At 38.6% G+C, this 22864-nt stretch overlaps 1 protein-coding gene across 1 annotated transcript in view; it reads left to right on the top strand.

The window, feature by feature from the left end:
• Nucleotides 1-2909: 2909 nt before the first annotated feature.
• Nucleotides 2910-22864, top strand: part of LOC133664387 (lanC-like protein 3) — a 39198-nt gene continuing 19243 nt past the window's right edge. The window contains 5 exon segments of the mRNA XM_062068959.1: nt 2910-3066; nt 3069-3454; nt 5974-6097; nt 9519-9716; nt 18392-18585. Coding sequence (XP_061924943.1) covers nt 2946-3066; nt 3069-3454; nt 5974-6097; nt 9519-9716; nt 18392-18444 — 882 coding nt within the window. The 5' untranslated portion in view covers nt 2910-2945 and the 3' untranslated portion in view covers nt 18445-18585.

Genomic DNA, 22864 nt, shown 5'->3' with positions numbered 1-22864 from the left:
GGGTACACCCTGGACAAGTCGCCACCTATTCGCAGGGCCAACACAGATAGACAGGAAACATTCACACACTAGGGCCAAGTTAGTGTTGCCAATCAACCTATCCCTAGGTGCATGTCTTTAGAGGTGGGAGGAAGCCGGAGTACCCGAAGGGAACCCACGCAGTCATAGGGAGAACATGCAAACTCCACACAGAAAGATCCCGAAACCAGGACCTTTGTATTATTATAAATTGTTATAAACATAACAAAAAATTTAAAATTCAAAATGTGTTCCTGGGTCCAACTGTTGCCATTACAAAACAGGCAACATTCTTAAAGTGTAAAAATGTAAATTTCAATCTGGATTTTTTATTTTGTTACCTCAAAAATAAATAGAAATTTAGACTGCGAGCAACGTTGAACGGGCCCTCGCACCGGTTGCACCAGGGAGTTCACGCAAGTCGGCCCTTGCGGTTCTCTGTATTTCCCCTGCGGGGCTTGCTCCGCTGCTCGGGCCCTAAATATAGCTGCAATCAGCGTTGAACGGGCCCTCGCCACCCGAGTCCTGTTGGGGTTCATGAGATTCGGCCGGCACGCATGACGCTTGCGGTCACATCCTTCACGATGCCCTGACCCACCAGAAAATATTTCAGGAAGTTCAGGGCATGTGTAAAGAAGTCAATACGTTTATATGTTTCCACCACAAGGGAGATATAATAGTGCTGCAGTAGTAAAGCCGTTATGTAGCACCAAACACCCCAACCCACCATCTGAGATTTCAGGAAGATTGGAGCATGTGTAAGGGAGTGGGGGCCACGGTGGCAGGCTGCAGCTCTTCAGGCGCTGCCCAGCCATCTATCACCCCTAAGAGATTTGCGTCAAGGGTGTTGGATGGGGGGTGGGGTATGTGTGTGTGGCGTATATTTTTTAAGGATGCATGTGTGTGTAAGCCTGCCGCGTGTCTCTGATCCGCGACCTTGGTGTCGTGCAGTCGCTAGTCAGTCCAAAGTCATTAACAGAGGTGTGTCCATGTGAGACAGGAAGGGAGTTTGTTGTGTGTTCACCGCACTGTCCTTCGGGAGAGTCTCGAAGCCAGGGAAACAATCCAAGTTAGAATTTTTTGTATGCGAGTGAAAATTAAATTAGCTTTTCACTCAAAATTGTCTATGACTGCTCTTCAAAATTCATCTTGCGGGGCAGACAGTCCGATGTTATCCAAATCACAAGAGTGTACAGTTCTTCCCGCAACTTCCAATTTGTCGACAAACCAGAGCAACGCTTACTCCAATCAGCAGATGTCCTGTTGTCATAATTCCGAATAGGTGGATATCTTCACATCCTCGACTGCAAGGGTCGCCAGGCACGCAGCATTCCTTCTTCTCCCAAGAGTCCGTCGTGTGTCCAGCAACAACCGCTCTGTCACGACAAACAGGTTCCCCTAAACCCAAGATCTTGTCAATTCCGTTGAGGCCAGTTAAATAGTTTCAATGTTTAGATTTGGAGAGCAGTGCAAAAAGAGGCAACAAGAAAGTTAAGACAAGACAAAGAAGCAAGCAGGAGAGGAAAGGGGAGCGTCCGCCCTCGATGAGTGCCAGAGAGAAAAAGGCCCACTATCAAAAATTTCAGGAAGATTGGAGCATGTGGACAGAAGTTTTGACTGTCATAATTTTCCACTACAAGAGGGCAATAATGGTGCCTCAGTAGTATGTCCCACCCACACCCCGACCCACCATCAAAAATTTCAGGAAGATCGGAGCATGTGTAACGACTGGTATAGTATTCTACCACCAGGGAGTAATAATGGCGCCCCTGTAGTTATGCAGTTGTAGCGAGTATTGATCCAATTCTATATTGATACTACCCTAAGTGTCGATATTTGGTATTTGTATCGATCCACCCTCCACACTTTGACGTCGATTGAAATTCTTGGAATGATTTTGTGATTTTGCCTTTAATTAGTTGATCGGGATTCAAACAAAGATATTATTGAACAACAAAAAATGCAAATATTTATAAAAATATTAAAAGAAGCGGGGTAAACAATATTGATCATGAAGCTATAGAATCGATCCAATTATATCAGGGGTGTCAAACTCATTTTAGATCGGGCGCCACATGGAGAAAAATCTACTCCCAAATCACGGCACGATAACTTAAAAATAAAGACAACTTTAGATTGTTTTCTTTGTTTAAAAATAGAACAAGCACATTCTGAAAATGTACAGATCATGTTATTTTTTTCTTACACTTACATGTTGCGGTTAATAATTTGTCGTTATTTATATTTTTTGAATAAATGATGTGATGTTTATCAGTCAACTCATTGGTGTTCATTTTCAATCCATTAAGATAAAAAAATTATATCTAAATCAAATTACAGGATGTTATGTAGTTTGCTCATTTTCCTCGTCTGATGTACTAACATGCGGGTTTTTTTGTACATATGTAGCATTATGTACAAAGATACAAAGCATTGCTATTGCGACATCCAGTGGATAGATTTAGAACAGCTGTTTCGTTCATTCAAAAATTTCAGGTTAATTTTTATACTTGGCGAAATCATCATAAAACGTGGTCGCGGGCCTAACCCGGCCGTACGTTTGACACCCCTGAATAATATGTTGTTAACACCCTTAGTGTTGATGGTATGGACTTTTGGATTGATTCACCCTGATCCACTTTTTTGTCATTTTTTTACAATTCTTGTAATGATTTTGTGATTTTGCCTTTCATTTGTTAATTCGGATTCAAACAAAAATAATATCAACAATGTAACACTATGAACAACACAACAAAATCCAATGCAATTGTTAAAATATTCAAAGAGGATGGGTAAAAATATCGATCATCAAGCTATAGTATCGACCCAATTATCTGTTAGTAATATCCTCATTGACGATGGGATCGATCCACCATCCACCTGGTCCTCGGTAGCATATCGTCATTATCGCCACTCTTCCACCGGGCATGGAGAACAGCCGTTGCTTCGCTAACCGCTTCACGGACTACAAGGGCGCCCTGCTGTCGGGTCAGCTCGGCGTCGATGCCGTGGTGGCTACGGTGGACACGATCCTCAAAAAGGTGCCCGATGACGTGGCGACTAGGACGGCGGGCTGTACGTCGGTCCCGCCGGGGTGGCGTACATGCTGTATCACGTCAGCGAATCTCCCCTCTTCTCGGAGCGGAGGGACACGTACCTCAAGACGGCCAAGCACATCATCGACGTGTCTGTGCGCTGCGTGGACGCGGAGCCGGACAAGAACATGCTCGGCGGTGCGGGCATCTACGCCGTGGCCGCGATGATATACAAGTCCCTCGGCTTGGCTGACTTCGTCAAGCCGCTGACGAAATTCCGCAGTGTGTGGGAGGTGTGCGCGCCCATTTGTTTCCTGGAGTGTGGCTCTGATGAGCTGCTTGTGGGCCGGGCAGGCTACTTGTGTGCCGCCTTGGTCCTCAGGCAAAAGCTGGCCATTGAGGTATAAACTCATTTTAACTAGTCCAAATGTAGGTTACTTATTTCATTAGGTTATTTAACCTCATATTTATCAGTTATGATTTTTTTTAGAGGCAGTATCTGCTAATGTGTCCTATTGATTTTTTTTTTTTTGGACTATATAAACATACACTATATTGCCAAAAGTATTTGGCCACCTGTCTTGACTCACATATGAACTTGAAGTGCCATCTCATTCCTAACACATAGGGTTTAATACAGACCTGGGCATTCTGCGGCCCGCGGGCCACATCCGGCCCTTTGTGCGTCCCTGTCCGGCCCGCGTGAGGCCAATTATAAATTACAAAATAAATTTAAAAAAGTATCTATGTCGAGTGTGCAATACAACGGTGCTGCTTTTGTTTTGAAAATCGTTATTTGTATTACTTCCGTGTGGACGTATGCGTGTGCGTGAGCGAATGTGAACAGCTGCAATCGCAAATTACAAAATAAAGTTGAAAAAACATCTATGTCGTGCGCGCAATACAACTGTGCTGCTTTTATTTTGAAAAGTATTATTTATGGGCGTGTGTCCGCGTGTAACCTGCGAGTGGAGGTGCACATGCAGCGACAAGTGATGCACGCTTTACACCCGAGACGCTAAAAAGAGAAAAGTTGATGAGGAATGGCGTGTTTCCAACAAGACATGGACTGCCAAGCAACGTTCCCTCTAAGGTGCGCGCCTGCGCAATTGCGCACTGCTCAAGCGTCCGCTGCGCGCAGCAAATATATGCCGCGCACCAAATCAAAACCCATCTGAATTCTAAACAAAATAAACATATTTATTCTATGTAATTTTGCAATGCAACTTTGAGTGACAGTGACAACAAGCGGCCCTAACGGTGTTCGTCAACACCGTTCAATTGAACACCGTTCAATTATTGTAACGTCTATCGAGATGCTTCGAGGACAGGAATTATATCCATCACTTTATTGAGCAAAACTGTTTATATTCGGACATAACCACACCAAAAACATGAATAAAACACTTCTATCTGGAAAAACTAGTCATTTTCTGCCGTACAAACCAGGCCAAAAGCAACTTGTCATCTGTCACCAACACGCATACCACTAAACCACTGGTGCGTTTATGGCCACACAAAAAGTCAGACAACTCAAACACCACACAAAGTTACACTATGACTCCTCAGTCATATGTGTGCTTATTTTACTGTCATTTATTATTAATGTTAATTTATTTATATTAGTCATGGAATGCTGTTGCACACACTATGTTGAAGTATTACTATTATTATTAATTATTATTATGATTATTTATCTTACGGTATATATCAAAAATAATATTGAGCAAAATTTAATTGAAATATTGTGGATGTGGCCCTCAAGCAGTGCTCGGGTTGCTCATGCGGCCCCCGGGAAAAATTAATTGCCCACCCCTGGTTTAATATGATGTCGGTCCACCTTTTGCAGCTACAGCTTCAACTCTTCTGGGAAGGCTGTCCACAAGGTTGCGGAGTGTGTTTATAGGAATTTTCCACCATTCTTCCAAAAGTGCACTGGTGTCGGTCGAGAAGGCCTGGCTCTCAGTCTCCGTTCTAATTCCTCCCAAAGGTGTTCTATCGGGTTTAGGTCAGGACTCAAGTTCATCCACACCAGACTCTGTCATCCATGTCTTTATGGACCTTGCTTTGTGCACTGGTGCACAGTCATGTTGGAAGAGGAAGGGGCCCGCTCCAAACTGTTCCCACAAGGTTGGGAACATGGAATTGTCCAAAATGTTTTGGTATCCTGGAGCATTCAAAGTTCCTTTCACTGGAACTAAGGGGCCAAACCCAACTCCTGAAAAACAACCTCACACCATAATTCCTCCTCCACCAAATTTCACACTCGGCACAATGCAGTCTGAAATGTAGCGTTCTCCTGGCCACCTCCAAACCCAGACTCGTCCATCAGATTGCCAGATGGAAAAGCGTGATTCATCACTCAAGAGAATGCGTCTCCACTGCTCTAGAGTCCAGTGGCGACGTGCTTTACACCACTGCATCCCACGCTTTGCATTGGACTTGGTGATGTGTGCCTTAGATGCAGCTGCTCGGCCGTGGAAACCTATTCCTTGAAGCTCTCTGCGTACTGTACGTGGGCTAATTGGAAGGTCACACGCAGTTTGGAGCTCAGTTTACATAGGCCTACCACTTGGTGGCTGAGTTGCTGTTGTTCCCAAACTCTTCCATTTTCTTATAACAAAGCCGACAGTTGACTTTGGAATATTTAGGAGCGAGGAAATTCCACGACTGGATTTGTTGCACTGGTGGCATCCAATGACAGTTCCACGCTGGAAATCACTGAGAGCGGCCCATTCTTTCACAAATGTTTGTAGAAACAGTCTACATGCCTAAGTGCTTGATTTTATACACCTGTGGCCGGGCCAAGTGATTAGGACACCTGATTCTGATCATTTGGATGGGTGGTCAAATACTTTTGAATATACAGTTTATCAACAGGTGCATTCATATCCTGCATTTTTGTCTGTTTATTCTGCAGATTCTCAGCAGGGATCGAATCAAATCCATTTGCACGGCCATCATCGAGTCCGGAAAGCAATATGCGAAGAGGAAGAGAAAGCCGTTCCCCCTCATGTACGCCTTCTATGGGACGGAGTACCTCGGTAAGAGCAGTACTATTGTTTATGCATCTGTCATGATGTCAGCTGTTTTAAAATGTATCCACTTTAACTGTAAAGAACGAAGGGCAAGAAGTAGATAGTAATGTGCTACACCTACCCATCCATCCATTTACTACTGCTTGTCCCTTACGAGGAGTAGTTACAATGCAACATACGTTATACTTTTACTTGAGTAACTCGTGATTAATCACAAAACAAATATTGCATTAATCATGTACACACTTTGATTAATTACAGAATTTATTCTGACCGTAAAGGCTTTTTATCCCAACCCACAGGTGTCAAACTAAAGGCTCAATATTTATAATGTGGCCCAAGAAAACCTTAAAATTATATGTGTCAATAAAGTACTTTTGTCTTTTCTTACAAAATGCATTCTGTCTCTCCATTGTGACAGAATAAAAAAATACACATTTTTCATGCAATTGCATATATTTTTAACTTTGATATTATCTAATAATGTAATAAATATAATACTATCATACATTTAAAATGTTCTGTTAGTGAACATAAAAATGATCATAATAAAAAAAAATGATTTCAATGCAAGTTTCAATCAAATTGTACACTGCAAAAATGACAATAGATTGTACAGTAAAAAACCGGCGGCTCATTTGCCAGAATTTTATCGTAAAAATCTATAGCACCGTTTTTCCATTTACAGTAATATTGTGTATAATCACCATATATTTTATTGTAAAATTGACAGTTTTTTACTGCAAAATCTAAAGATTGTTTTTATGGTTGCACGTGTCCTTCTGAGGGCAGGTGTACGTTTTTTAAAAATCCATAAAGATGTACATTGTTTTGTCCCATTGTCAAGTTTGTTCAATAAACTAACACATTTGATTGAAAAGCATCTTTGCATTGTTTATAAACATATGTGCATTTTATTCTTAATGTGTATTGGTCAAATGCTCTTGTACGACTAATAAATTTAAAAAAAAAAAAGTTATGTCATTGTCAAATCATGGGGATATGACACCATTTTATGGACAATGAAAACACAAAAAACACAAAATAAATAAAATGGTCAATATTTCAGAATAATTCCAATCAATACAGGTCCCTTTCAAATATTAACACTGAGTTAGTAACTTACTCTTGATTTTGAATCATATTCAATAAATATATCTAACCTACTTATAGTTTAACAGTAAATTATAACTAAATTAATAGTAAATCATGATAATATCGATATTTCTTACATAAACTGTAAAATTAAAGTGCAAATGAAAATACAGCTTCACCACTTTAATCATATTTTCTGCGCTTAAGAACCTTCTTATGACTTCTTCTGTTTGACTAATGTTATTATCAATCAATGTTTACTTATACAGCCCTAAATCACAAGTGTCTCAAAGGGCTGCACATAGGGCTAATGTTAGCATATGTGCAGCCACAAAAAAAACTTCTACAACTTACCACAACATGTTTTCTTTAGTTGTAAGTGGAATTCTTTTGGGCTGAAATGTAAAACATTTTTACTGACACAAATGACAGCACGTCATATAAACATAATTTTTCCTAGTTTTAAACGTTACTACTACCCACCTCTGATCCCTTATTATTAAAAAAGTAACCTTTTTAATGATGTTGTACTAGTAATATGTGTCCGTAGATCCTGTTTATAAGCACCAATATGAGAAAAATGTATCATCTACCTCACTTGCTTGCTCCACTCAAGAGTGAAGGCCTCCTAAAGCGTGCTTTTGAATTTCCGGGGGTTTTCATGAAGGAAAACCTCTTTGATCATGGACATGCCTCTGACCCACACTTAGCCCACCCTATGTGTATGACCACCACTTCACATATGCATGACGTTGCTGTTCAAAGGTGACTGTAATGTTAACACATACTGTAGCTATGCTAGTGTTGCTAACGTTTGTGTCCTCCTGTCCCACTCCTTCATGCTACGTTGTTGTACGTGATATACGGCCTCTATTGAATTAGACAAGGGCAGAGTTGAAAAAAATGTACGGTAGACAGGTGTGGACAAACACAGCTCATTGGCATTAAAGGGACAGACAGACACACCAAACGGCGTGTTCCCAGTAAAGCTTTTGGACTGTCTAAATCAGACCTGGGCAAATTAAGGCCCGGGGGCCACATGCGGCCCGTTGAGCTTTTCAATCTGGCCCGCCAGACATTCCCAAATAATTTTTTTAGATCTTTAAGGTAGAAAGTGTAGCTGCCATTATGATGTGCAGTCATGTTTTCTAATGACCGTACTATGGTAATCTAATTAGTTACTATGGTCATCTAATTAGTTACTATGGTAATCTACATCACAGCAGCTCAGACGAGGCACCAAGCAGTGTGGGCGGGAAGCGTTTCCACAGACGCGGAAGGAGATTTTCACAACAAAGTTCTAAAGCTTAGCGATATATAGAATAAAATAGAAAGTACTTTATTGATCCCTGGGGGAAATTCAGCAAATATCAGATGTATCAGATTGTTGGTGGGTTTATTTTGTACCCTTCGCGTTCATATTTCACTGTTTGTTGCATTTTTGTTGCGTTTCACTTGATTGTAAAATATGTCGATCGAAAGGGGGTTTGACATTCATATTTTGTCAATATTCAGTGTTTTATCGTTCATATAAAAATGTAAAATTCCATTACGTTTTTTTAAGGCGGTCTGTCATAACGGTTTTAGCATTCAATCAGACATTATTGTGAGGTTTTGTATTAGTGTTCCTAAAAATAGATATACCGGCCCCCAGACAATTTTTTTTCTCTAAATGTGGCCCCCGAGTCAAAATAATTGCCCAGATGCTAACATTTAGACTCTAAATGTTAGCACCGGTGGCATGTGTATAAAAAAAGGAGCCGTCAGTAACTCTTAACACTGAGTTTATTCGTCCTGACCATTTTTGCATGAGGTTAACAGTAAAGTGAGACACGTTTCAACCCAGGAAACGTGGACAAAAAAAACATTGCTGATTTTATAATCGTGCTGCATGTCTTGTCTCCTTTTAGTTCAATTCTCAGCTCTGTTTTCCCTGCATGTGTCCCCAGCATTAATCAAGGAACTCCCACAATTATCTACACTTGATGATTCTGCACATCACAATACACACAAACAAAACTAAGCCAATGAAAACATGACCATTGATGAACAAATTGCACTTTTTTTGTAGTTGCACACCGTCAAGTCCTAATTGTTTTGCCTACTACACAAACGTTATGATGGTAGTGCAGAACTCTTTCCTTGTACTTCTGTATTTCCACAGTTTTTTTCTTACTGGGCTGGTCAAGTGACTGCAAGCATTTTGTCACCATGATTGTATGCTTCAGGTTGTGTGTGTATCTGTGTGTGTTCAGCATGGGGCTTTCTTGCATGCATTGCTTTGGTTTGGCTGCATGTCCTCTCTGGCCCCGCCCCCCACTTTCCGCTATAGGGGCAGCCCACGGCCTATCGTCGGTGCTACAGATGCTGCTGAGCTACCAGGACATGCTGAGCGGGGCCGACAAGGACCTGGTGTGGCAGAGTGTCGACTTCCTCATGAACCAGGAGCAGAACTGGAACTGGCCCGCCGAGCTTGGCGCAGTCATCGAGAGGGAGAATGAACTGGTCCACTGGTGTCACGGCGCTCCAGGTACTCCTTTTTTTTGTTGTTATTACTGTACTTTTAATCTTGTTTACTGTACAGTAAAAAAGGGACCAATCAACTCATAGCATTGTGTCTTGTATAGGATTTTAGGAGCCATCACAACTTAACTTTTGTGGTCATTTAAATAAGACAAGACAGTATTAAACAAGCAAGACAGTATTACAGTGCAACATATTTTAGTTGTTGTATATAATGTGCTGTAAATATACAATATTGCCCTAAATATTGGCCTGTGCTCTAGTTCACGCTGTGCCTTAAACTATAATTTAAAAAAAAAACTATGCAGTACTTTATAATCAGTTAAGAAATATAATTAGATACTTTGAAAAAAGAGAAAACATTTGCCATAACAACTAATTAGTAGTATAAATCTTTGTTTGAAAAGTATTTAAACAAACCCCAAATACATGCATACTGATTTTTTTCTTGGAAAAAAACTCACGTTTTAACAAATGTTTTATACATGCTGTATATTGAAAATGATATATTGTAAAAAAAAAAAAAAAGTCACAAGTATAGTTAATATATTAATTCACATCTAATAACACTATTGAAAAATGTACGCACAATAAAGAACATTTGACCAAAATAGGGCTAAGACCAAAAAAATTGTTGGTAATACTCTATTGCAATGGTTTCACAAAATTATACAAAATTGTGTCTTTTAAAAAAAAAACTATAGTTACAGTGAATGTTGTATATATTAAAAAAAAGTACAGAAAACATAAATAATGGAAGAACTACAAAAAAAAAAAAAAAACACTCCCATCTCTAATGCATACACATATAGAAAATCATAGTCATCCTAATTGTACAGCATATCATACTCATTATTTCATAATTTAAGTGGTGTATATATGGGGGAAAATATTGGTACAAAACACATATTAAAGTTTAACCCCTTATTACTACTATTACTCCTGTCAATTAGAGGATCTTTGACTGGTGTTTTTTTTGCAGTAGGTCCATCAAAACAACGGAACACTCCTGTTATTTATAGATGATTTTTGATTAGCATTTTTGAAGTCAATGCACAAAAACACTTGTCAAATAGAGGATCTTTGACCAGTGTTTTTGCTGTAAGTCATTCAAAAAGGGACGGACGCTCCTCTCAAATATAGCGGATCTTTGATTAATGCAGTAGATTCCTACTTACAGTATCGCACTCATGTCAATTAGAGGATCTTGGACTAGTGTTTTTTTTGCAGTAGGTCCATCAAAACAGAATCATAAACACAACAGAACACTCCCGTCGTTTATAGAGGATCTTTGACTAGTGTATTTTGCCGCCTGTTCCTAAAAATAGCAGCGTTCCTGTCATGAAGAGAATCTTTGACTAAGTGTCTTTTTTGCAGTAGGTCCATCAAAACAGAATCATAAACACAACAGAACACTCCTGTCGTTTATAGAGGATCTTTGACTAGTGTATTTTGCCGCTTGTTCCTAAAATTAGTAGAATTCCTGTCCTATAGAGCAGTGGTCCCCAACCACGGGGCCGCGGCCCGGTACCAGTCCGTGGACCGATTGGTACCGGGCCGCGGCTGCACAAGAAATTTAAAAAAAATAAATCAATAAAAATACAATTTAAAAAAAATTTTTTTTATTTAAATAAATCAACATAAAAATCACAATATACACATTATATATCAATATAAATCAATACAGTCTGCAGGGTTACAGTCCGTAAGCACACATGATTGTATTTCTTTATGACAACAAAAAAATAATAATTAAAAATGAAAAAAAAAGTCATTCAAAAAGGCACGGGCACTGGGGGACGGCGGGGCTCGGGTGGTAGAGCGGCCATGCCAGCAACTTGAGGGTTCCGGTTTCGATCCCCAGTTTCTGCCATCTTAGTCAAGTCCGTTGTGTCTTTGAGCAAGACTTTTCACCCTTGCTCCTGATGGGTCGTAGATAGGGCGTTGCATGGCAGCTCCGCAATCAGTGTGTGAATGTGTGTGTGAATGTGGATATAGTGTCAAAGCGCTTTGAGTTCCGGTATCTTGAAGGTAGAAAAGCGCTATACAAGTATAATTCATTAACTAATCCAGTAACTAACTACCCTCTTTGGGCCTCTATACCAGTGATTTTCAAACTGTGGTATGTATATGAACCACTAGTGGTACACCAAAGAATCACTTAAATATTTAGAAAACAGTGTTATGGTTCAAACTGGGTGTTATGTTACAGTGGCCAAAAATATTAAATATACTTGTTGAATAAAACCTCTGTCTTGTTTTTAATGAGTACCTAGGCCTACTACGCTACTGCATTTAAATGTGGGTTACTATGGTGGTACCGGGTGAAAACAAGTTTGAGAACCATTGCTCTATATTATAAAATAAATATAGTTAATACCATAAAATACAATGTTCCACTCCAATGCTGCAGTAGGAACTCCATCTGTTGGACGTGGTTGGTAACTACCACACTCGGCCCCAATGCAAGTGTACGGTAATCAAAAAAATAAGCTGTTTTATGTGTATCTTTTTATCTCATCCTCACCAAAATTGAACCGATTCTTACTCCACACATGCACCACTTTTTATGGAATTGAACAAAGCGCTTTGCTTGGTCGAACAAGATGTACTCGCAGCTTGTCTATGATTTTTGCCTCCTTAGCTGATGTTAAAAACTACTTTGCAATCAATGCTGCTGCACACTCTAATGAGATCAGCACACTGCAAAAACTGAAATCTAAGTAAGATTAAATATCTCAAATAAGGGTGATATTTGCTTATTTTCTGTCTGATAAGATCATTCTTCTCACTAAGCAGATTTTATGTTAGAGTGTTTTACTTGTTTTAAGGGTTTTGGTCCTAAACGATCTCAGTAAGATATTACAGCTTGTTGCTGAGATTTGATGACCTATATTGAGTAAAACATGCTTGAAACTAGAATATCAACTGATGCAAAGCTGTGTCAACAACACTCACAAGTATAAAACTACTTTTTTAAAGTAATAATTTCGTACTTCGAGCATGAAAAAAAAATCATGATGCCGAGCGCATATCATTATGTCAAGATAATGGCACTAGCATTTACCGGTACTTAATTTAAGAATATTTTTCAACATATTGAGCAAAAAGGGTCTCTTTTTTTTTCTACCAAGTAAAGTGCACTTGTTATTAGTGAGAATATACTTATTTTAAGGTATTTTGGGGTTCATTGAGGTTAGCTAATTTTACTTGTGTTGTAAAGTCTTGACAAGCCGAATTTTCTTGTTCTATTGGCAGATAATTTTGCTTGGTTCAAATAAAATACCCCTAATTTTTTTCTTTTTTTTGAACACTGACTTTTTGCAGTGAAGTCAAGTACAGTATCGCATGATATCGGCTTGCATCTAAAATCTCCGATATAAGTTCCAATACAAGCAGTCCTGCAGCACCTTTACTTGTTTAGAGCTGGACAGCCAGTTAACATCTAAATGTCCCCCAAAAATCACACCAGTTTGATCTTTCATTGTATCGTGTAAAGTCATTTACAAAAGGTAAACAAGATAGGCTATAGGCTACTAGGAGCTAGCAGCTACAGAACAGCTAAGCACACAATAGCACACAAGCTAGTGTCCTAATTGACTATATATTGCAGTCTAAACAATATAAACAATTATCCAATAATTATACTTGTATATTACTTACACATAGAAAGTCTCCGAGGCAGATTCATATTTCAAAGTATTCAGTAACAAATGTGTCCACATCATTCCACTTTTTGCGTCACAGTCTTAATTTAGTGAATTATTGTGACCGCTAGTTGTCACCAAAACACAAATTAACTCTCCACTTCAAAAGCATATTTTTGTCATAAGGTTAGTGTTTCTTATGCATAACATTGTCCTCTGAGTAATTTCACATGATTCAACTTTTTCTAATATTCCACAACTAGAAAATAATACAAGTAAGTATTTAAAGGGGTCATAATATGATTGTTTTTCTACATTTTCTTGTTGTCTAGAGTCATGTAAAATTACCGCGGCAATGCGTAAACCTTCGTTTTTAAAAGATTCATTTTTGCGTCAAAAAATAACTTCTGCATTTCTTAAATGAAATCTCAATAAAAATATGATTCAAACAATTTGAAGACGAGGAGATGATCAGGAGCACCGAAACAAGCTTGCTAGGTAGCTAACCATCTAGCTGGCTTACTTCTTGTCGCCTCTGTTCGCTGTCTGAGCCACTTTGATGCTAGTCATATTTGGATGATTACAATCCAAACACTGTTAGTTCCAAAATAGTTGTATTTCCAGTATGTATTCGTAGCCAGCGAGAAGGTATATTTTCCTTGTGACTGATTGTAAACAGAGGTCACAACACTGGAAGTAGATTACCCGAGGGGGCGTGGCTTCAGGATACAGTTTCCAGATGGGAAATGTTTTCTGAGTTATTTGCATTTTCAATGATAATAATGTTAAAAAACCTTCAAAATTCTGTGGTACAATACGTGGTACGGACGTGTCAAAAAGACAGCCAAAATAGGTTGGTAGATGAGATAAGATAATCACTGATGTAATCGTGGTTCTTTGATCAAAATTTGGTGTAGATTTTTTAGGATGGGATAGACCAGAGTTTTTCAACCTTTTTTGAAAAAAAGGCACATTTTTTGCGTTGAAAAAATCCGGAGGCACACCCCCAGCTGAAATCATTAAAAAACGAAACTCAGTTGACAGTAAAAAGTCGTTGTCGCAATTGTTGGATATGAATTTAAACCATAACCAACCATGCATCACTATAGCTCTTGTCTCAAAGTAGGTGTGCTGTCATCACCTTTCACATCATGCCGTGACTTATTTTGAGTTTTTTGCTGTTTTCCTGTGTGTAGTGTTTTAGTTCTTGTCTTGCGCTCCTATTTTGGTGGCTTTTTGTCTTTTTTTGGTATTTACCTGTAGCAGTTTCATGTCTTCCTTTGAACGATATTTCCCGCATCTACTTTGTTTTAGCAATCAAGAATATTTCAGTTGTTTTTATCCTTCTTTGTGGGGACATTGTTGATTGTCATGTCATGTTTGGATGTACATTGTGGACGCCGTCTTTGCTCCACAGTAAGTCTTTGCTGTCGTCCAGCATACTGTTTTTGTTTACTTTGTAGCCAGTTCAGTTTTAGTTTCGTTCTGCATAGCCTTCCCTAAGCTTCAATGCTTTTTCTTAGGGGCACTCACCTTTTGTTTATTTTTGGTTTAAGCATTAGACACCTTTTTACCTGCACCCTGCCTCCCGCTGTTTCCGACATCTACAAAGCAATTAGCTACCGGCTGCCACCTGCTGATATGGGAGAGTATTACACGGTTACTCTGCCGAGCTCTAGACGGCACCGACCTTCAACAACAACAACACATCATTTGCAGACTATAATTACTGGTTTGCAGAAAATATTTTTAACCCAAATACGTGAAATTAGATAATCTCCCACGGCACACCAGCAACCCTCCAATTGCTGACACAGCCACTCTACCAACTTCGCCACGCTGTCCCCATTGAGAAATAACAAAACAAAAACATAAATTTCAACACCCACATACACTGCGGGGGCCTCTGCAGTGCGCCACGTCATCGTCTCCTGGGGTGGGTGGCAGCATGGCCAGACATCGGCAACAAAGAGAAACCAGGAGAGCCTCGGACTCTGTCGGAGGCTGCTCTGTCGGAGGCTGCTCTGTAGTCCGCGCGGATGAGCGAGAATCCGTCTACAGAGACCGAAGTGTCCGATACAACCCTTGATGCTGAGTGCCAAGCAGGGAGGCAATGGATCCCATTTTTATAGCCTTTGGTATGACTCGGCCGGGGTTTGAACACTCAACGTTCCAGTCTCAGGGCGGACACTCTAACCACAAGGCCACTAATTTAGAACTATACGCTACTTTTTATTTGACATAGCAACAGTGGATGATTTAAGATGCATGTGCATGTACGAGCCAGTCTGCCCTAAAACAAGTGGATAGAAAAAATAAGGGACATATTGACTACAACTGAATAAAAATGCCGGCCTCGCGCAAAGCCCTTTAGGTAGATTTCAACTATATGTTGAGTTATCCGCTGACGTAACCAAGGCAAAATGTCACACTAAAGTCTTAAATTTTGAACAGGTAGTTTGGAACAAGTTTGGAAGAAGGTGGGATTGTTTTATAAATATCTCCGCCATGCCTTCATAGTTTGATTTCAAATTTTCAGGGCTTATGGCGATCCCAAGTACATGAAAACAGGCACCAACTGGTCAGAAAAGCTGGATTCATACCTACCATTGTTCTCTGACTAATTTCACTTGATCAAACTTTTTTAACGTTCAACACTACAAAAGAATAGAAGTATGTACTATGATTCCTGCTGATATCGTATCCGTTTAATACCGGTATCGGCCAACAATCAAGGCTCCAATATCAGTAACAGAAGGGAAAAAGTCATATCGGTAGATCCCTAACAACAACCATTTACCATGAAATTTTAAAACCTGATAAACTGGAACCTAGAAAGTCAAGCACCTCAAAAGTGGTATAATTCAGAATTCAACCAAAATGTTGACTCAAAAGTGAAACAAATTCAAAACAATCATCCTGCATAAGACTTCAGCTCAGTGAGCATGTAAAGTGAATCTTTGGGTGTCCCACGATTCGATTCAATATCAATTCTTGGGGTCACGATTCGATTCAAAATCGATTTTTTTTTTCAATTCAACACGATTCTCGATTCAAAAACGATTTTTTTCCCAATTCAAAACGATTCTCTATTCATTCAATACATAGGATTTCAGCAGGATCTACCCCAGTCTGCTGACATGCAAGCAGAGTAGTAGATTTTTGTAAAAAGCTTTTATAATTGTAAAGGACAATGTTTTATCAACTGATTGCAATAATGTACATTTGTTTTAACTATTAAATGAACCAAAAATATGACTTATTTTATCTATGTGAAAATATTGGACACAGTGTGTTGTCAAGCTTATGAGATGTGATGCAAGTGTAAGCCACTGTGACACTATTGTTCTTTTTTTTTAATTTTTATAAATGTCTAATGATAATGTCAATGAAGGATTTTTAATCACTGCTATGTTGAAATTGTAACTAGTATTGATACTGTTGTTGATAATATTCATTTTTGTTTCACTACTTTTGGTTTGTTCTGTGTCGTGTTTGTGTCTCCTCTCAATTGCTCTGTTTATTGCAGTTCTGAGTGTTGCTGGGTCGGGTTTGGTTTTGGAATTGGATTGCATTGTTATGGTATTGCTGTGTATTGATTAATAAAAAAAAAATTAAAAAAATTTAAATAAATAAATTTAAAAAATTTAATTTTTTAAAAATGAGAATCGATTCTGAATCGCACAACGTGAGAATCGCGATTCGAATTCGAATTGATTTTTCCCCACACCCTTAATGTAAAGGATTAACTCAACAAGTGTGATTTGCTTTTTTTGTGATGACACAACAGAAGAGTGCTCATGGTGATAACCATAGAACATCTGCAGCATTAAAAAGTATCTGACTCTTCAGCACAGGAGGAAATACTTTATTTGGATATCAATTACATGCGTAAATTAGACTAAGAAAATGCACCGTAAACATTTATCACACATTGCAGTAAATCTTCACAGGAGTTATGATCTAAGACTACCCAACAATGGTAAATAAACGCAAGTAATTGAAACACCAAAATGTCTATTTTTGACACTAATGAAGAATATGATGCTACGTCAATGCGCCTCTACGCTGTTGTGTGCATCCTCTGTATGCACATATTCATTCCAGAAATACCTATTACACACCGCTAGGGGACAGTATTGCTATGATAATACCTTCCTGTTTCCTCATCATTGTGTGTGTCAGGCATCTTCAAAGGGCGAGTAGTTTTACTTTATTTTAGTCCTGATTAATCCCGTTGTACATTGTTTTTAACTTCTTTTTACACGTGCATGTCAGTTAAGAATGTTGCTTAAAACATCGGCTGGCATGCAAACAGGAGAAGATGACTGCCTTTGAACTAGTGCAGGGGTTCTTAACCTTTTTGACCTCTGGGCCCAACATTTCCACAACAGAAACTAAAATATTAACAATAATCTTACTCTTAATTTTAACTGCACTCAATGACTACTTAGAGTTTGCAACCTTGTCAAATGATATGAAGCCATGTGTTAATCACAAATATTTAACACATAAACCTTAGGCTTACGTCAGGCTGGTTGGAAAAATAAGTACTAACTAAATATACTGCATAAGAAGGGACTCGTGAATAAGTGACGAAAAATAAATGTACATAGAATTTTGTTGTGCTAAAATAAATAAAAAATCCTAATGAATATGTTTTTAAACTGTCAATAAAATTTAAGTGCATATGAAAATGCAGCTTCATCACTTTAGTCATAACTTTTGCGCTTAAGGATCTTCTCTATGATTTTTTTGCTCCAGACTTCTTCTGTTTGTTTGATATTGTCATTAATACCACAAGTGGTGGAAAAGTGTATTACAACAGAGTGCCGCTGCGGCCTATACGTACCACAGCTGAGAAACATATATATTTTTTGTTTGCGGCCCAACGGTATTAAGAAACACTGGACTGGTGTATTATGACATCACCTTGACTAATGACAAAGCATATGCATCGCAGTTGTACCTAATAAAGTGACGCTGTTTTATTTTCCTCAATATTTATGTATTTTTTCTCTCCCCCTGACTGAAGGTTTGCGGAGTTTCTCTTCACCGAGGAGTTCAAAGTGGGCTCGTGCTCCTTGACCAGCGTCCGCAGTCTGTTTGAAGGCCTGTCGGGTACCGTCTGCTTCCTGGTAGACCTCTTGCAACCCGACAAGGCAGAATTCCCGCTGTTAACCGTCTTTGAGTGAAGGCGGAAAAAGAGGAGCAACAAAAACTAGACGTGTAAGTGCAGTTGCCGTAGAAACAGATCTTGTTCTGTGTGTGTTTGTTTCAAAGTGGATGTTCAGCTATTTCCAGCTTTACCAGATTCATCCCACTCGGTGTCACATTCTCGACATACACAGCTGCAATGCAAGGGACAATAGTGAGTTAAGTACAAAAAAGAAACGTAGCACATTTTGTAACATGTGCTGCTCTCAGGTTTAAAATGAAATAAATACACACATTAGGTTTTTTTTAGAGGCAATCCCACGCAAAAAAGAAAGAGAAACACATAATCCCTTTGAAAATGTTCCACTTCACCAACTCAGCACTTACTGTTCACTTGTCTTGTTTTTTATTACCGTATTTTCCGGATCATAGGGTGCACCGGATTATAAGGCGCACTGCCGATGAATGGTCTTTAAAAAAAAAATAAAAAAATTTCCACATATAAGGCGCATTAAAGGAGTCATATTATTATTTTTTTCTGAATTGAAAACACTTCGTTGTGGTCTACATAACGTATAATGGTGGTTCTTTGCTCAAAATGTTGCTTAGATTATGTTTTACAGATCATCTTCAAGCCGCTTTCTGACATTGCTTCCGGATGCGCGTTTTGTGGGCGGTCTTATTTATGTGGCTCACCTTCGGCACCGTCTTTTCTCCGTCATCTTTGTTGTAGCGGTGTAGCGTTTAAGGATGGGAGTGGAAGAAGTGTCAAAAGATGGAGCTAACTGTTTTAATGACATTCAGACTTTACTTCAATCAATAACGGAGCAGCATCTCCTCATCCGGAAACAACAATACCGGAAATGTGTCCCGTGAAAAACCGTCCAACCGGAACTCTAATAACTAAAGTTCCTTTGGTGAATAATGTAAACTCACTATACCGGTATGTTTTAGCGCTTTCATGGTCAGTTTACTGACAGATATAAGTAAGAACTTTACACTACTTTATATTAGAAATGGCAACAGCGGAGGATGAATGTCACATAACAAGAAGATAGAGAAAAAGAAGACGCTTATCGACTACGGTGTCGCCACAGACTATAAAGGCGGAAGCGTGCAATTTTTCATGATTTATGCAGATCCCAAATACAGATCAGCAGGTACTAGAAGGTAAGAAAAGTTTCTTTTGCATAATATTGCGAAACAAAACGCCAGACAATGTCTTACCTTATACACACCCCATAATAATACTCGTATGATGAAGCACATCAAGCGGTGTGGCTTCATTCTTACCGAAGTCGTACTAAAACAGTTTGATAGATTTTTGAGCGCCGTGTGTTATGTTCTATATTTTCAATGGAACAAAAAAAATGTTGGTGTTGTTTACTTCAGTCATATTGCCATCATAGTGCAGCCTACACTTATCTCTTATGTTTGACTGCCATCTACTGGTCACACTTATCAGTACATCATGTACCAAATAAAATAGCTTCGAGGTGAGTAAGCTCAACCAAACTTATTCCGTACATTAGGCGCACCGGGTTATAAGGCGCACGGTCGAGTTTTGAGGAAAAAAAAGGATTTTAAGTGTGCCTTATAGTCCGGAAAATAAGGTGAATATCTGGTGTGTTCACTGTGTCGTCTTTTGACTTCTTGTATTTGTTAGTCTCTAGATTAGTTCAACAACTGAAGTCCGGTTTCTGATTTTATTAATTCAGTGTGATAACGAGGCTTTAAAACCGACTACAGTTGGTTTGAAAATTTAAAAAAAATAAAAGAACAAGGCCTATGAATTCAGCAAATGTCAAACCAAAGTTTTGGATGCTAATCGTGCCTGTTTGTAGTGTTTCTAAGACGTGTATGCTTTTTTTGCATTCTAGTCTTTTGGATTATTGTTATCATTAGTAATAAAGTGTGCAGATGAAAATAACAAATGGCTGAACATGTTCTTTAGTGTATGTACATTATATATTTCAATATGATGAAAGCGTAGACAAGCTTAACAATAACTACCGGTAAGACGTGTATGCTTTTTTTGCATTCTAGTCTATTGGATTATTGTTGTCATTAGTAATAAAGTGTGCAGATGAAAATAACAAATGGCTGAACATGTTCTTTAGTGTATGTACATTATATATTTCAATATGATGAAAGCGTAGACAAGCTTAACAATAACTATGTATTTTAATAGGCTCCTTTAACCCAAAGTAACCTGCAGGTAACTAAAATGCCTCACTATTAAGCATTATGACCATAATGAAATGATATGGAATGTTTCCTGTTTTTCCCCTTTTTTATTTTATTAGTGGTAGATGGATTTTACTTGTACCTTCAAGGTACTCAAAGTGCATTTACATTGACCTACTGATGATGACACAGCATCAAGAGAAACTGGGACTTCAGTATATTGCTCAAGGATACTTCAACATGGTCACTATAGGAGACTGAGGATTGAACCGCAACCTTAAGGTTGGAAGACGACTACCACCTGAGCCATGCTGACCTATATGATAAAATAAGTTTACCAATATCACAAAAAATTTACAAGATAGTAGAATAAAGTCTCATACTTTGTTGTCCAGGTTTTGATTATTAGTTTAGTTCATTTTTAATTCAGATCAGTGATTACCCCATAAAGCAGGGGTGTCAAACGTACGGCCCGTGGGATGTGCTTGTTCTATTTTTAAACAAAGAAAACAATCTTTATTTTTAAGTTATCGTGCCGTGATTTTACCATTCCGGCCCACTCGGGATTAGATTTTTCTCCATGTGGCCCCCGATCTAAAATTAGTTTGACACCCCTGCCATAAAGGGTTAACAATTTCCTGTTTTATTTCCTTTGTTATGGTGTTAAATTATATGGAATAAAACAAGTTTACTAATTTATTCAATGTGTAATTTATACTAAATCCACTACATTATCAGAATTGTGTGACTTTTATGAATAACTATAGACTGTTGAGCAAAAAAATCAGTAGGTTTTGCTCTTTTAATTCACCTGCCCCCAAAATTGTAATGATATTTAAAAAATATTATAGTAGGAAAAAAGTGAACATTTTGCGTACCTCGGATATCAGAATCAGAATCAGAATCAGAATCAGAATAGTTTTTATTGCCATTGTTTGAGAACGGGTTCACAAACTAGGAATTTTTGTTGGTGCAATCATGCAACATAAAACACATATAACACATATTTGGTAATAAAAAGAGATATACAGCATACTTAAAATAAACCAGCAGCATTTCTAGAATTGTTCAAGGGGAAAAAGATGCAACTTTAAAATGCAGAAACTAAGGCCAAGGGGCGTGTGCATGAGTGGATGTGTGATTGTATGAAGGCTTTGCCTGAGCAAAGTATGACTGTTAAATGTGATTTTAACTGTAAAATTCAATAAAAATATTTGCAAAAAAAAAAAAAGGGGAAAAAGATGCAACTTTAAAATACAGAAACTAAGGCCAAGGGGCGGGGCCAAGCTTCTAATGCCGGAGGTGCGACCGAAATGTGTAATTCAAATCGAGTTTTGAGTCAAACTATTTTCAACAAATTGGAATAAACTAATTATTTACCAGTAAAAAAAAAAAAAAAAAAAAAAAAGACAAAAAAAAGATTTAAAGGCCTACTGAAACCCACTACTACCGACCACGCAGTCTGATAGTTTATATATCAATGATGAAATCTTAACATTATAACACATGCCAATACGGCCGGGTTAACTTATAAAGTGACATTTTAAATTTGCCGCTAAACTTCCGGTTCGAAACGCCTCTGAGGATGACGTATGCGCGTGACGTAGCCCGGGGAACACGGGTATGCCTTCCACATTGAAGCCAATACGAAAAAGCTCTGTTTTAATTTCATAATTCCACAGTATTCTGGACATCTGTGTTCGTGAATCTGTTTCAATCATGTTCATTGCATTATGGAGAAGGAAGCTGAGCAAGCAAAGAAGAAAGTTGTCGGTGCGAAATGGACGTATTTTTCGAACGTAGTCAGCCACAACAGTACACAGCCGGCGCTTCTTTGTTTACATTCCCGAAAGATGCAGTCAAGATGGAAGAACTCGGATAACAGAGACTCTAACCAGGAGGACTTTTGACTTGGATACACAGACGCCTGTAGAGAACTGGGACAACACAGACTCTTACCAGGATTACTTTGATTTGGATGACAGACGCAGACGTGCTACTGTGAGTATGCAGCTTTGGCTTTTTTTTGCGTATGTACGTAACTTTTTAAAAATATATAAGCTTTATGAACCTTGGGTTAGGTGAACTGTCTTTTGGGCTGAGTGATTGTGTGTGTTGATCAGGTGTTTGAATTGTATTGGCGTGTTCTATGGAGCTAGGAGCT

This window comes from Entelurus aequoreus, linkage group LG14 (genome assembly GCF_033978785.1).
Source record: "Entelurus aequoreus isolate RoL-2023_Sb linkage group LG14, RoL_Eaeq_v1.1, whole genome shotgun sequence".
NCBI classification, from domain to species: Eukaryota; Metazoa; Chordata; class Actinopteri; order Syngnathiformes; family Syngnathidae; genus Entelurus; species Entelurus aequoreus.
This window is presented reverse-complemented; position numbering and strand designations above follow the sequence as displayed.